Genomic DNA, 16,084 nt, shown 5'->3' with positions numbered 1-16,084 from the left:
AGAAATAAGGGTTCACTAACTTAATCCATTACCAAAGACACCACTGTCGAGTATAATTATTTATCTCATACGGCAACACCCTGTCGTAAATATTCATTACTTTCAAAAGATATAAGAAATCATCGCGGCCAATTGTATCATTGTTTGAAAGATTGGTATATCAATCGCATACTCCTCAGTTTTGTTTGCATACACATTCCTTTCACAGGGTAGGTAGACAATAAGAAGCGATTGTTGTATAATAAATTTATCCCTGAAAGACGAATATATACAAATAAGAATCCTTGTCCCTGGATCAAGTGTATTAGGTAAAATATTTGATAAACTTGTGTTTCAGCAAATCTCTAGTTATATTTGTGATAGTAATAAGTTGTCTAAATACCAAGCAGGCTATAGTTTTAACTATAACACCCAGACTGCATTGGTGTCAATAACTGATGATGTAAAAAGAGCAATGGACAGTCGTGAAGTTACTATTATGGTTTTGTTAGATTTTTCTCGTGCTTTTGATAGTGTCCATCATAAAATGTTACTGGCAATTATGAGATCTTTTTCTTTTAGTGATAGCGTTGTTAGTTGGTTGGAATCATATTTATCAGATAGACAACAAAGAGTTAGAACTAGTAAAGGTTCATTGTCAGAATGGAAGTGTAATCCCATTGGTGTACCCCAGGGCTCTACCTTGTCTGCAATGTTATTTTCTCTATACATCATTAAAATTGCTGATTCATTGGTTTTTACTAAATCTATGCTCTGCGCAGATGATTTTCAATTGTATTTACATGCTCCTGTTAAAAATATTAATAATGCTATTGATATGTTAAACACTGATTTGGACACTTAATTAGAGTGGTACAATGGTCATGACCTAAAACTAAATATAAATATAATTTTAGGTACTAGCAGACTATTGAACACAATATATTTGGAAGTGGTCCCTAAAGTAATGATAGATAACAATGCTTTAGAGTATCAAACAACTTTTAAAAACTTAGGTTTAAGAATGATGAACAGCTTATCATGGTCCGAACAAGCTAGTTACATACACAGAAAGGTATATCAGTGTTTATACCAGTTAAAGCGCATGTGCTTCAATCCCTCTGAAAAGTTAAGAAAAACTTTAATTTTAACATTGGTTTTTTCCCATTTTTGATTATGCTAGTGTAGATTCTTGTGATATCAGTAATGCTCTGTTAACTAAAACATTAGAGAACACAAAACGATTGTATTAGATTTTTTTTCGATTACAAATACATGGACACGTGACAGAATATTATAAAAGATTAAATGTCCCGAAGGTTAAAGAGCGATTAGAATATAATACTCTCGTCTTAGCTCATAAAACAATTAAAACACACGAACCAATGTATTTATTTGAGAATTATGGATTTATGAGGAATGTTCATCTTAGGCGGACACGTTTTGGTGATAATATTTTACAATTTCCTAGACACAAGACAGTCATAATATATACTAATTCTTTCCATGTTCAATCAATACGTTTGTTAAATTCCCTCAATGATGAAGTTAAAAAATAGTATTAGTGACAAGATTTTCGCAAAAAGACTCAAAGCTAAACTGTTAGAAGAATATTGTTTGTAAGATGTTCAATATAAATATGTTTATAATAAGAATCGTGACAATTTGTTTTCTTGTTTTTTGTAGGCATATATAGTATACTAAACATTGTTGGGTTTCTTTTTCTTGTACTGTCCAATTGTATAAAATAGTGTTGTTGTATTATAGCTACATTATTTCATTAAACAACTTGTGAATAAAAAAAAATCGGCATTGTAATAAATATTTTTTTTTGAGTGTAACCACAACAATGTATTGTAATGTGTTTTTTGTGCCTGTTGTGATGGAAGATTGGACCATCGAGGTCTAAATCACAGCAGGTGAAATAATGAAATGTCAAATGTCAAAATGTCTCTCTCTCTCTCTCCCCCCCTCCATCTCCTTCTCTCTTTCAAGTAGTAATGTCGAGTAGTGAATTTTGATATTCACTCTTTTCATTTCTTATCGTCATATTTTCATTACAACATTTTAGCCAAGAATTAAATAGTATCCTGTTTTATTATAATTAATTTTAATTACAACGTAAAACAATATTTAATTTTTTCAAATTTTGTATGCGGCTGCCGGCGGTGGCATTGCGCGATAAGTCAACGCGTTACGCGTAAGGGTAACGCATTACGCGAAAGAGTTACGCGTAAGAGTAACGCGAAAGAGTAACGTGAAATGCTTAACGCCTAAGACTTCCGCGAAACGCGCCCACGCGTAGGAGTAACGCAAATGTGTATGTAAGACTTCCGCGAAATGCATTTCACAAGCCCTCTATCTTGCTGTCCCACAGGCATCCGCGCGTAAGAGTAACGCGTAATGCGTAAGAGTAACGCGTTACGGAAAATACTTCCGAAAATCGAGCCCCCCCGAAATATTATCACCAAAACGTGTCCGCCTAAGATGAACATTCCTCATAAATCCATAATTCTCAAATAAATACATTGGTTCGTGTGTTTTAATTGTTTTATGAGCTAAGACGAGAGTATTATATTCTAATCGCTCTTTAACCTTCGGGACATTTAATCTTTTATAATATTCTGTCACGTGTCCATGTATTTGTAATCGAAAAAAAATCTAATACAATCGTTTTGTGTTCTCTAATGTTTTAGTTAACAGAGCATTACTGATATCACAAGAATCTACACTAGCATAATCAAAAATGGGAAAAAACCAATGTTAAAATTAAAGTTTTTCTTAACTTTTCAGAGGGATTGAAGCACATGCGCTTTAACTGGTATAAACACTGATATACCTTTCTGTGTATGTAACTAGCTTGTTCGGACCATGATAAGCTGTTCATCATTCTTAAACCTAAGTTTTTAAAAGTTGTTTGATACTCTAAAGCATTGTTATCTATCATTACTTTAGGGACCACTTCCAAATATATTGTGTTCAATAGTCTGCTAGTACCTAAAATTATATTTATTTATTTATTTATATTTAGTTTTAGGTCATGACCATTGTACCACTCTAATTAAGTGTCCAAATCAGTGTTTAACATATCAATAGCATTATTAATATTTTTAACAGGAGCATGTAAATACAATTGAAAATCATCTGCGCAGAGCATAGATTTAGTAAAAACCAATGAATCAGCAATTTTAATGATGTATAGAGAAAATAACATTGCAGACAAGGTAGAGCCCTGGGGTACACCAATGGGATTACACTTCCATTCTGACAATGAACCTTTACTAGTTCTAACTCTTTGTTGTCTATCTGATAAATATGATTCCAACCAACTAACAACGCTATCACTAAAAGAAAAAGATCTCATAATTGCCAGTAACATTTTATGATGGACACTATCAAAAGCACGAGAAAAATCTAACAAAACCATAATAGTAACTTCACGACTGTCCATTGCTCTTTTTACATCATCAGTTATTGACACCAATGCAGTCTGGGTGTTATAGTTAAAACTATAGCCTGCTTGGTATTTAGACAACTTATTACTATCACAAATATAACTAGAGATTTGCTGAAACACAAGTTTATCAAATATTTTACCTAATACACTTGATCCAGGGACAAGGATTCTTATTTGTATATATTCGTCTTTCAGGGATAAATTTATTATACAACAATCGCTTCTTATTGTCTACCTACCCTGTGAAAGGAATGTGTATGCAAACAAAACTGAGGAGTATGCGATTGATATACCAATCTTTCAAACAATGATACAATTGGCCGCGATGATTTCTTATATCTTTTGAAAGTAATGAATATTTACGACAGGGTGTTGCCGTATGAGATAAATAATTATACTCGACAGTGGTGTCTTTGGTAATGGATTAAGTTAGTGAACCCTTATTTCTTCATGTTTTTACAGGTTTAGTTAACTGATAAATAAAACAGGGATGGAAATATATTTGAAAATTTCTAGGTTCGGGATGCTAAGGAATTACAAGTATGCGGATAATCAAGAGTTACCTGCACTATTATGTGAATGGAAGCTATCGAATGTTGTTTTGAGTTATTTGCTTTATTTATTTATTTAATAGCAGAGTATCCGTCCTTTGTACGCGGTTGGCATATAGGTGTAAAATGCGTATTGCAGTTATACTCAAGCTTTGCGTTTTCAATGGGAGAGGACACAGTTTGATAGAATTTGGTTCTTTAAATTCACGGTATGCTATAGTATAAACGTATTAAATGCTATGTTGCTTCATAAACTATTAAAGCTCGAGTGGAACTTATAAATCTGAGTATAAAACGCGTTCTGAACTAAATCATCATTTTACTCTCTGTAGCATTCAATAAAATAAAAACTGCTCATAACTTTATAACCATTTGACCTTTTTTTTAACATATCAGACATCTCTAGCTTGGAAAGAATATTTTTTAAACCGAATACAAGTTTTTTAAATATATTTTTAATTATTATTATTTTTTATAGAAGGAATTGTAGTTAGTTTATTTTAAAATTATTAACAAGGTTTAGACTACTAGTAGGTACGTGTCGATTGTGACGGTATCGTGATCAGTACTGACATTGACTTGGAAAGGTGATACTTCATTCTACATTCATATTTAGTTAAAATACGAACCTAAGTGGGACAATATGAAAGATAAATAATATGTGGTTGAGAACAAAGCATCTTCTTTGCAATCAATTGTTTGTATAGGTTTTGCGCACAGTAATGTTACTTGACTTTTCAATAATTAAAACTAAATAGTTCTACAAAACCCCATATATTTTTTAAAATATAGAAAAATTATAATGAAAATAAAAGGAAGATTGTTTTTCAAGAAAAATAAAGCAATTATATTTTGAAATTATATTGTAATTTACTGTATATGAGAATGCATATTTAATTGAACGTTGACCGTGGAAGAAATAAAATCCCGTTCATCTAAAGTTATTTTTATTCCTCCAACCAATGACAGCTCAAAAAAGGCAAAAACCTGCACAAAAAATTTCCAAACTTTGACGAAAGATATTGCGTGTGAACTTGTCACTATTTCTCACTTTTTTGTTATTATAAAACTTTATTTTAACTTTATTGTATTATGTATTTATCATAGGCTAACAGCTGAAACCATATATCTAATTTTTTTCTTTTATTAAATTTTAGATTTTGTTGTGTTTTGATTTGTTGTATTTTGCATTTAGGATCATGACTTGACTGCTATACAGTAGATAGCCTATACTTGAATGTTCTCTGAAGTGTATTCCAACTTAGGTTGGAGTTTGTGTATTGTTAGTTGTACAACATGTTAAGTTACAATGTTACAATGTGTTAAGTTTTTTCTCATTTGTGTACGAGATGAGTTTTTAGATGCTGAAACGTTGGGTGGAGTGTTTTACATGTGTGATGAAAAGTGTCTGTAGTAACCCTTTAAGGCCCGGTTTCCCCAAAATGGTGTAAACTTCGTTTATAATAAACTAGTTTATTTTTAAACTCCGTTTAAAATGTGTGTTCGGTTTCTCCAACATTTTACTGGCTTCGTTTAAGATAAACGGAAATTCGAGCGGTTGGCAATCCTGAATGTGTGTTTGTAAGAAATCTTCGGTGGGCTTTGGCCTTTGGGCTAGTGTTTCTTACAACGCTCGCTACGCTACGCTACAACTCAGTAGAGCAGACGAGCAACAGCAAAGTGCGAATGCTGCACTGTTTAAGGTTATGTTATGTTATAAAGTTGATTTTCTTTTACAACAAGACGAATTCTGTCCCTTTATTTTAGTAGGCCCTCTTGTTCTTGGTAATAAAGTGTTATAATCTTCATCTTCAACTTCTTCGAAAATGTCAATTGAATCTTCCATTTGAGTTAAGGCAAATACTGCAATTAATAGTAGCCTTAACTTGCGCAAAAAAATTAATGTCAAAATAAAAAGAACTTAATGAACAAAATAAATTAAAATATAAATACAACTTAACTTAATCATAGGCCTTTACAATATAAGCTAGCCCTAAGCAAAGCCTATTTTCGTCCAATAAATTTGTTGATGCTTCAATTATTATCCTACCCATTGTTTTGGAATTATTTGAGGTTATGTTACTGTTGTAATTTACTAATTTGAACTCAGTTTATTTTATCTCCAGTAGTTAAACCAAGTCGAGAGGTGGTTTAGTTTGAACTTAGATTAATACCTAGTTTAAATTTGGGGAAACACAAATCAAAGTTAAACTACGTTTAAATCGCCGTTTAACTTAAAACTAAGTTTAAATGAGTTGGGGAAACCGGGCCTAAGCAACATTAGCCTACCATCATTGTTGTATTTACATAAACATGGCATAATATTTTAAACTAATGTGATAGCTATGCCCAATCACTTTACTATTGCAATATGAGTTGGTAAAAGTATAATCCAATATACGTCCAAACAAGCTAATTAAACACGAAGAAAAGAGTGGAGATCTAGCTTTTCATATATAAGTTATATTGATCTTTATTTTCCTAAGACAAACCATATAACCCATTAAATATAAATGAATACTATTTTCTGTAAAAGACGAAAATTGTAAAAAGGACTTAACAAAATTACATACAAATACTTCGACTATAGTGCAAAGGAGTTGGTATACATTTACATTTGTTTATTGTTTTTTTTCAACTAATTTTAGGAGAAAAATAAATAACACATGTGTGACCAACTTTGCAATACTGGTTTGATTAACAAACGTTAAAATTGCACTCCCAAACAATTTACCCGTATTTATTTGTTTTTTAGAATTTTCAATTGTTTCTACGTTGATAAAACTATAGGTATGACATTAATAAATCCATGTATCATAACTAGAGATAATTTTATAATGTTACCTAAAATAACCAAACAAAATTATATTTTATATTACATTGTCCATAAGTGAGATTTAATTTTGTAACGTTTTCGTTATGACGTATAATAAAACATAACTAAAATATTGGTGATATCTTTGTCTGAAATTAATTCAATTAAATGTTTTGTCAAAACAGCTAACTATTTTTTCAAGAAATCTAACAAAAATTAATCATTCAATAACACCTTTTTGAAGACAAGCAAAACTCAACAGGGACAATAGTTTCGTTTTAACAAATATTATCTCCGTGGTGAAATTATTCAGTTACGTAACCTAATTTTTAACTGATGAACTATTAACCAACAAAGCCCGTATATTATTCTGAATGTGCATTGCCTAGACAATTGATGTTCCTCAAGTGAGAAAATGTCAGATAATAGTTCTGTAAAAATATTAGTTTTATAGTATTATGTAACGTTATCAGCTAAATTATACGACTTTTAATTTTAGTGAAATTTTTTAGTATAGTCTAAGCCAAAACTAGAATCAATATATTTTTGTACTCATACCTATACAAAATAGATGTGTATTATCAAACCTACTTATCTTTAAAAAAAACTTAAGTAAGACAACAATTTAAATTAAACCATAAAAACTTGAAGTTTTTAACGTAACTTATCTTATTTACTAACTTTAAGTATAGGCACAAATCCAAATTCTTAAATTTCTTTAACAAGAGTGACAGTTTAATTAGTGGAAAATGGATAAATTTATACTCATTACGGGTCATGTAGGCATTAAATGATAATTATTTTTTTGAAGAAAAAGTGATATAATAACGATAATGTTTGTATTTCACACCTTAATTACTCTCCCAAGGAATCTACAATTTAATCGTGGAATTAGTAAATTTGTTGGGCAGTAAAATCGATTCTTGGTGACCTGCCAAATCGTAATGATTAATCCTGTTATTGCTTTCTCATTAGTTGCATGGATTGAAAAAAAACTATAGAATAATTTTTTTAATACTTTTTATTTAAATTAAGCTAAAAATTAATTTTACGTGTCATGGTTTGAATATTAAACAGCATTTAATTAGCGAAACACTTTCGCTTGGAGCACTGTTGTTGGGGAGCGGCTGTAGCTGACAGTGAGCTAAGGCAGTGAGTGATGGTGTGTAGTGAGGGTTGGCTTGGAGACCTCCCTCGATGCGTAGGCAGGTTCCAGACAACAAAGGATGACCCTGAACCTTCGCGAAGGCGGGAGAATGGGGTGGGGGCATAGTGGTGAGGCGTTGGGCGGTGGGGGTGTCGAGGTGTGAGTGTGGGGGGGGGTGTTGGGGCGGGTGGGGGTAGCATGAGTAAGCGGGAGGATCGTGAGTGAGCGGGAGGAGCAAGGGTTGGCTTGGAGACCTCCCACATAACTCGTGGTTTACATTTAACACTCTATATTATATGTTGTAACCTTAGCAGAATATGTTAACGTAATAATGTTTCAGTCTGTTCTATTCTTAGTTTAAAACGAAACTATCTAAATGTAAGTAGCATCTTCTCTCTTCATAGTCCGCAAAGTAAAATAAACTAAACTATTAGACTTGAAAAAATACACTTTTCTTACAATTTTGTGTCATATGTATGCTATTTTCATAGTGTACGTCTATTACATCATATTCTTACCACTTTTTCAGTTGGGTTGGTCGTTCAAACAGTCTGGCAGGTAAAACGGTTAAAATATTTGAAATATGTGAAATACTGCTCTATGATTGGTCAAAATAAGCTAACATCCTATTGGTGGTAAATAAGTGTGCGCTATGTGGAGAACAAAGAATACAAGGGAGGAGCGGGGGGTCGCTTGAAGCGCAGGTGTTGGGGAGCAGCTGCGGCTGACAGTGAGTGATGGTGTAGGGAGGGTTGGCTTGGAGACCTCCCACGATGCGAAGGGTGGTTCCAGACAACAAAGGATGACCTTGAACCTGCCCGATGGTGGTAGGGGTTAGCGACGGGGGTGGGGGTGACGATGTGGGTGGCGTCGGGAGGAGAGGTGGGTGGCGTCGGGGGTGGGGGTGGCGTCGGGGGTGGCGTCGGGGTGGGGGTGGCGCCGGATGTGGGGCGGTGTCGGGGGCGGGGGCGGCGTCGTGTGACGTCAGCCGCTCACTGCCGCTCAAGCCGCTCACTCCCGCCGGAGCCGCTAAATTCCTCTACTTAGGGGGCCCAACTTTTTTTGAATTCAACGTTACATTCACATTCCCCCCCTTTCCCCCCCCCTTCCCCCAACTTAATTTTTTTAAATAGCAAGGTACCCCTTGTGACATATCAAATAAAAGAGCTTAAAAAAGAAAATGTTTGATGAAAAAAATTTAAAATCGGTTCATAAATTTGCGAGATATATATCCCTCCCCTCTCCCTGGAACTTAATTTTTTTTATCGCAAGGTACCCCTTGTGACATATCAAATAAAAGAGCATGAAAAAAGAAAATTTTTGGTGAAATTTATTTTTCATTTGATATGTCACAAGGGGGGTACCTTGCTATTTAAAAAAAAGTTATGGGTAGGGGAAAAGGGGGGGGATTATCTCACAAATTCATGAGCCGATTTTTAATTTTTTTTTCATCAAACATTTTCTTTTTTCATGCTCTTTCATTTGATATGTCACAAGGGGTACCTTGCCATTTAAAAAAAATAAGTTGTGGGCAGAGGGGGAAAGGGGGAAAATGTGAATGTAACATTGAATTAAAAAAAAATGTGCCCCCTCTGTCAATAGATGATTCCTGCAAACTGAATATTTCTATCTATTGTGGTTTTTACATAAATAAAGATGCAAGTTAAAAAAAAAAACACCCTGTATATTAATAGGCAAGAAAAAGGCATTTGTTCTCAGCTTGTGTTCATCGCAGGGGAAATCTACGAATACTGTTAGAAGGATATTTGCCTGTAAATGTGCCGAATGCCCAAAAATTAAAATAGGCTAGAAAATAAACAAAAAATGAGTATATAATATTTAAAAAAAAACGAGGGCCGTATGGGATGTTGGTGACGTAATATAAACATAAAACCAAAACAAATGGAAGAATTTCCTACCACGTGTTTTATATAAAGCGTGGAGTGAAAATAGGGAGGTTTGCACAATACATATTTCTTTTCGAGTTTTCGACAACGAGGCGACCTCTAGTTAAAATAAATTCACACATAAGACGATGCATGAAACAAAAGTTTAAGTTTGTTTGTAGTCCAGGCAACGAATGCTAAAAAAAGGGTATAGAGGGAAATGTTTGGAACACAATTTCTGACTTCGTAACTTTGTTTAGTATAGTTAGGAGGTTAACATACCAAAAGTCCCCGCCTCTAGCCCTTGTGCTGTGGGGGAGGGGGGGGCTTGAAGGTACCATTTTTCGGTTTTTTGCTGATATCTCGGAAACCATGCGTCCAAGCGAAATTATGCTAATATACAAAATGAAAGCTTATTAAATTTCCAGCAAGTTTGTATTTTACTATTTTTCAATACCTTGTATGGTTTTCGCGTTATTTGCCATCAAAAGTTTGTAAATTTGGAAAAATATATTTTTTCCTCATGTTTTTTGTTCTTTTTGACAAGTTGCCTCTTAAACTATGCACCCAAAAAATAAATGCTGGGCATAGGGTTGTAGAAAATTAAATTCCCTTCAATAATATATATGACTTTACTAGTTTACCTCCTTCCGTTCAGATTTTAAAGCAAATTAACCGTCAATATAAAAAAAATTAAATTTAATTAAAATAAAAAAATTAAAATCTAGTGTTGAGCAAGGAATTTGAAGTCTTGCAACAGCTGTTGACTACTTAATATTTCAATTTATCACCTTACACAGTCAACTAATTGGTTGGAACATTCACTATGAAGTAGCTAAGGTGAGTGATGGGCGTCTAAAATAGCACAGATACCCTATAGAAAATATATACTTGTGGGCTGCCTAACTAGCATCCTCACACTTGATGATCTAGCTAGACTATTGTTATGGGAAAATATGGTGTTATAACCATGTTTATGCATATAAGAGTGTCTATATGACACTGGAAACCAATCACAACCATAAAATTTAAACAAAGATAAATTACATATTTAAGTGAATTAATATAAAACATTAAATCAGTACGTAGCCTAATATTCTATCCCTTGTTATCTTAGTTTAATAAGGACTACCATCCTCATCATTTTTATCCTTTTTTTCTCCATCGGACCTATTTTTGAAATAGATATACTGTTTTTTTCATATTCTTAGTCATCTTTCCCAGGAACAACATTTTGGCATTTTTGGCATACTTATTTTAGGCTTGCTTTTTTGCTACCTGATTTTGCACGAGTACAGTTTTATGTGCATAGGCAGAAAACGATTTTGAGAATATCCTTCAGTGTAGTTTCATGCTGAGTTGAGTGTGCTCTGCTACTACAGAGTTTTTATTATTCCTTTCCACTCTTACATAAGAGAAGGCAGGTTATTTCCCAGCCACAGCTGAACCTTTTGGAATGTACATGATAGGAAACGATGTTTTAAAGCACCATCAGTCGGAGGAAGACAAGAGATATTAGGCTTTATGGAGACCATCGATTTAAAAATTGACTTTTACCTGTATAGATTGAAGTTGAGGGATACCTCTCACACTAGAGCCCATATCAAATCAAGATGTACATTTTCCCTACCTTTTGTATTTGGGTGGTGTTGGAGAGGGGGCGTGAAAGACTGATGATGCATTTTGGGCCACTGGGGAATTCGATAAAAACTTCGCACACCTTGCTTTTCTCAAATGATAAAGATTTTTTGTCACATCCAGTAGAATCGCGTTCAAAATATCATCTAATCCTTGTTAAGATAGTTTATGGTGCGAGAAAAAGATGTCCCTTACCTTCTTTCTTAGAGAATAAGAGGATAAAAACGATTATGAGGATGGTAGTCCTTTCCAAACTAAGATAGCAAGGCTGAATTGACTCCATAGTAGGCTAAGGCTACTCACTAATGTAATGTTTTATGTTACTGTAATTCCTACTTAAATATGTCACTGTCTTGGTTTCAATTTTATGGTTGTGATTGGTTTCCAGTGTCATATAGACACTCTTATATGCATAAACATGGTTATAACATCATATTTTCCCATAACAATAGTCTAGCTAGATCATCAAGTGTGAGGATGCTAGTTAGGCAGCCCACAAGTATATATTTTCTATAGGGTATCTGTGCTATTTTAGACGCCCATCACTCACCTTAGCTACTTCATAGTGAATGTTCCAACCAATTAGTTGACTGTGTAAGGTGATAAATTGAAATATTAAGTAGTCAACAGCTGTTGCAAGACTTCAAATTCCTTGCTCAACACTAGATTTTAATTTTTTTTATTTTAATTAAATTTAATTTTTTTTATATTGACGGTTAATTTGTTTTAAAATCTGAACGGAAGGAGGTAAACTAGTAAAGTCATATATATTATTGAAGGGAATTTAATTTTCTACAACCCTATGCCCAGCATTTATTTTTTGGGTGCATAGTTTAAGAGGCAACTTGTCAAAAAGAACAAAAAACATGAGGAAAAAATGTATTTTTCCAAATTTACAAACTTTTGATGGCAAATAACGCGAAAACCATACAAGGTATCGAAAAATAGTAAATTACAAACTTGCTGGAAATTTAATAAGCTTTCATTTTGTATATTAGCATAATTTCGCTTAGACGCATGGTTTCCGAGATATCAGCAAAAAACCGAAAAATGGTACCTTCAAGCCCCCCCCTCCCCCACAGCACAAGGGCTAGAGGCGGGGACTTTTGGTATGTTAACCTCCTAACTATACTAAACAAAGTTACGAAGTCAGAAATTGTGTTCCAAACATTTCCCTCTATATCCTTTCGTTGCCTGGACTATTGATTTTACTTAGAGGAAAAATACTAAAATGGTTGTAAGAGGTATATTAAAGAAGATAACTAAAAAAAGCATGTAGTTAAGGCAACAGTTCTAACTGTAGTGTATTGAAATATTTCTATACATTTTCATTTTTGAAAACAACCTGTATATGAATGGTTTAGGCTGTGTCATGTAAACCTGTATCATTATGGGTAAAACATGTAGCTTCTCTTTTGTTACGAATTTAACTCCTATTAACTCCTAGTATTACTAATTCTCAAACAGTTGAAAACATGATAATGATTCTGAAGCCGGTTCTCAAGATGGATAGTCTCTAGTGTCGACCTGTCTTGCCTTTCTGTGCAAAGTACGTAGCATGTCTTGTATAATTACATACTTGTACACATAGTGTCGGTAATGTAAGATGAAGCACTCAAATCTACTGTCTCAAGTGACAGTGTGTCTCGCCGTTCCATCAAGTAGGCAAAGATTGATTTCTGTCTTGTAAAGTTAATGTTTGGTACATCGTGATACAAAACCTTCATTCACGTGATATTGGTATAATGAAGAATGAAGCATGAAGGTTAGCGTAATTACTTTATTTTATAATACTTTATTATTTTTATACATTTTAATGGCCATTGACAAGGAACTTAAAGTTGGTTCATTTGAGCTTTGAAAAAAATACAATTTTGACACACTTAACCTAATTATTACCAAAAAGGTTTTATTTTACTTGAAATCAGATATCTTTTATTTAAGTTTTGTAATCTTCCAAACAGAAAATGGCTACTTTTATTATTTGAGTTGAATGGTATTATTAAAACACCAGGTCACAACCCCATTAGCATTTACTTATTTATTTACAACTAATGTACGAGTATTCTTTTTTGAAATATTAAAAATACGATACAATGTTAAAAGTTAAAATATATTTATTTTTGGATAAATATTTTTAATTTAGCTAGAAAATCTTTTTTAACGGAGAATGCATTTTTTCCGATGTACCTGTAGCGTGTATTGTCTATATATATCAAATCCAATGTATGTTTGTTTGTCTGTTTGTCCTTTATAGACTCCAAATCCACTCGACAGATTGTAATGAAACTTTCAGACATTAAACATTATTCAAGGATGGTTTGTGTGAAGTTTGGTGCAGATCCGTCAAAAGGGCTCAGCCCCAGTGGCTCTGGAGTTTCCCATGTTAACCTTATGAGTACTCATACCAATAGGGTGCAGCACTAATACCAATTTTTTTATGACAACAGCTAATTTGCAATCAAAAGGTGAGTGAGCGTAGCGAACGAACTTCAACCTGGAAGCGAGTTAGCGTAACGAACGAGCTAACCTGAAGGCAAGCGAGCGCAGCGAACGAGCTCCAACCTAAAGGTGAGTGATCGTAGCGATCGAACTTCATCCAGGACGTGATTGAGTCATGCGAACAAGCTCATCTTGAAAATGAATGAGCATCTGTGATTTGACATAAAACCACATTACGACGTCTGTCGGGCCAGCTAGTATTAAATAATCATGATAACCTAATCTACTATTAATAGTTCGGTTTAACTCATTATTCATTAATATTCTTGAACTTCATTTTTTATTATTCATTACCCTGTGATATTTTGTGTGTAAGCAGTCTGTTTTTTGTAACTTTATATTTGTCGAGTACTTACACCATTAGCATATTAACTCTACTCACTAAGAAAAGATTTGGCAAATTTGTATAAACGAGTCGGCCTGAGGCACACCAATCTCACGCTAGGAAAACTTTTCACATTCTCTTCTGTAAACAAACATCATGTGTTGTGACAGTTGTTTAGTAAAGGTAAAAGTGCCACTAATATCAAACTTTTGAGTAGATGTATCAGATGTTTTAGTACCAATATCAAATGTTGAGTAGATATATCGCATGTTTCAGTATCAAAATCAAATGTTGAGTAGGTATATCACATGTTTTAGTACCAATATCAAATGTTGAGTAGGTATATCACATGTTTCAGTACCAATGTCAAGTATTGAGTAGGTACATCACATGCATCATTGCCAATATAAAATGTTGAGTATGTATATAACATGTTTCAGTAAAATCATATTACCCTGGTAAAATTACTAGAGTCATTTACATGAAAAAACTGTCTAAATAAAAGTAGGAGTATACAACAAATTTAATGAATTACAGGATAGTAATCAATATATTTATCAACCAAGGTTGGTTGATCTCAAACACCTTTGATTTTTTATAAACTATGATCAATCAATTTATTCGTTTTTTGATTGTTAATCAATGCACCAATTTGACAATTTGGTATGATAATCTTGGCTTTGCTTGGCAGCATTGCCATTACAGAATTTCTTAGGTTTTAGCTTACCAGGTTTAGGCTCAATCAGTTATATGATATAACAAATAAAATTAGTAAAATTAAGCAGGGTAGGAAAGTTAGGTTGATTCCTATCATTATTCTCATATTGAAAGAGTCTAGATAATTGTAATAAAATGTGATCAGATTCCATTAGTTTATTTGGCCAAAATATCCCTATAAATGAACACTCTGAAGTTATAAAAGAGTTTAATGTTAGGAAAAAAGCATATCTAAATAGTATTAACTATATTTAAACGACTTATTATTGATGCACTATATATTTTTGATTCGAAAAATGTGATTGATAAAGTTCCTACTTTGGTGTAAAAAAATAATTTTCTAGTTAAGATAAGACAACGTTCTTCGTCAACAACTTCAAAGCTTTGTGGTGCGCAAAATTAGAAATCTTCTACTTCATAATATCCTGGTCTTTGAAGTGTCATTTTATACTTCACCACTATTACCCACTCACTAAACTTCTACCAGCTTTTCATTTTACCTTAACCTTTTTACATTGTTACTTTTCATACCTTTTACTATACATTACTGTACAATATTGTTTTAGTTTACATTTAGAGTTTTGCGTTATAGTGGATATATTTGTATTGTTATATTAAAACACCTGAGGTATAGTATTTTTAGTATTAGTGGAGCAATAGAAATATCTCTCCGCAGCAGACCTGCAGACTAAACGAATATCAATTTGCACGAATTGGGTGTTCTCTAAAATATTTCCTTAGTACATTAGTTTATCCTCTATTCAAATAATATTGCTTAAACAAGTAAATAGTCTTACTTATACAAAATAAGTAATACCGTATGTTTTTTTTTTTTAAATACTTAGTATTAAATAAAAAGCTTTATAAATTTGATTACACTGCCCATAAGCAAGGAAACTACATAAGTATACCTATTCTCCCTTACAATGATATTGGGATTTTTAATCTGGAGTTTTTTTCATGATTATCAGTGTACAACAACGCTTCAATATACTAAAGTATTTATCTATGTGAGCTCTATACCACGGTTAAGAAATAGGTCAAGTGTTATATTATGTTTTAAGGGT

General features: G+C 33.1%; 1 protein-coding gene across 1 annotated transcript; it reads right to left on the bottom strand.

Annotated features, from left to right (window-relative positions):
- Positions 1–7,946: 7,946 nt before the first annotated feature.
- Positions 7,947–11,437, bottom strand: LOC128989126 (uncharacterized). The gene is made up of 3 exons (XM_054410992.1): positions 11,393–11,437; positions 8,622–8,988; positions 7,947–8,194 (listed from the first exon to the last, which is right to left on the bottom strand). Exons 1-3 carry the CDS (start codon positions 11,435–11,437, stop codon positions 7,947–7,949), a joined length of 660 nt encoding a protein of 219 aa, XP_054266967.1.
- Between the last annotated feature and the right edge of the window lie 4,647 nt (positions 11,438–16,084).

Source organism: Macrosteles quadrilineatus, unplaced genomic scaffold (genome assembly GCF_028750875.1).
Source record: "Macrosteles quadrilineatus isolate MER2022 unplaced genomic scaffold, UCM_ALF_1.0 Scaffold_3__2_contigs__length_128488019, whole genome shotgun sequence".
Lineage (NCBI taxonomy): Eukaryota > Metazoa > Arthropoda > Insecta > Hemiptera > Cicadellidae > Macrosteles > Macrosteles quadrilineatus.
Note: the sequence above shows the minus strand (reverse complement) of the source record. Positions and strands in the feature narration are given on the sequence as shown.

Coding starts and splice junctions, on each gene's coding strand:
- LOC128989126 (XM_054410992.1), bottom strand. CDS start 11,437: ATGGGCTCTAGTGTGAGAGGTATCCCTCAACTTCAATCTATACAG. Junction 8,989..11,392: donor CTCAACTTCAATCTATACAG/GTAAAAGTCAAT, acceptor CCCCCTAAGTAG/AGGAATTTAGCGGCTCCGGC. Junction 8,195..8,621: donor CGACCCCCCGCTCCTCCCTT/GTATTCTTTGTT, acceptor GAGGTCTCCAAG/CCAACCCTTGCTCCTCCCGC.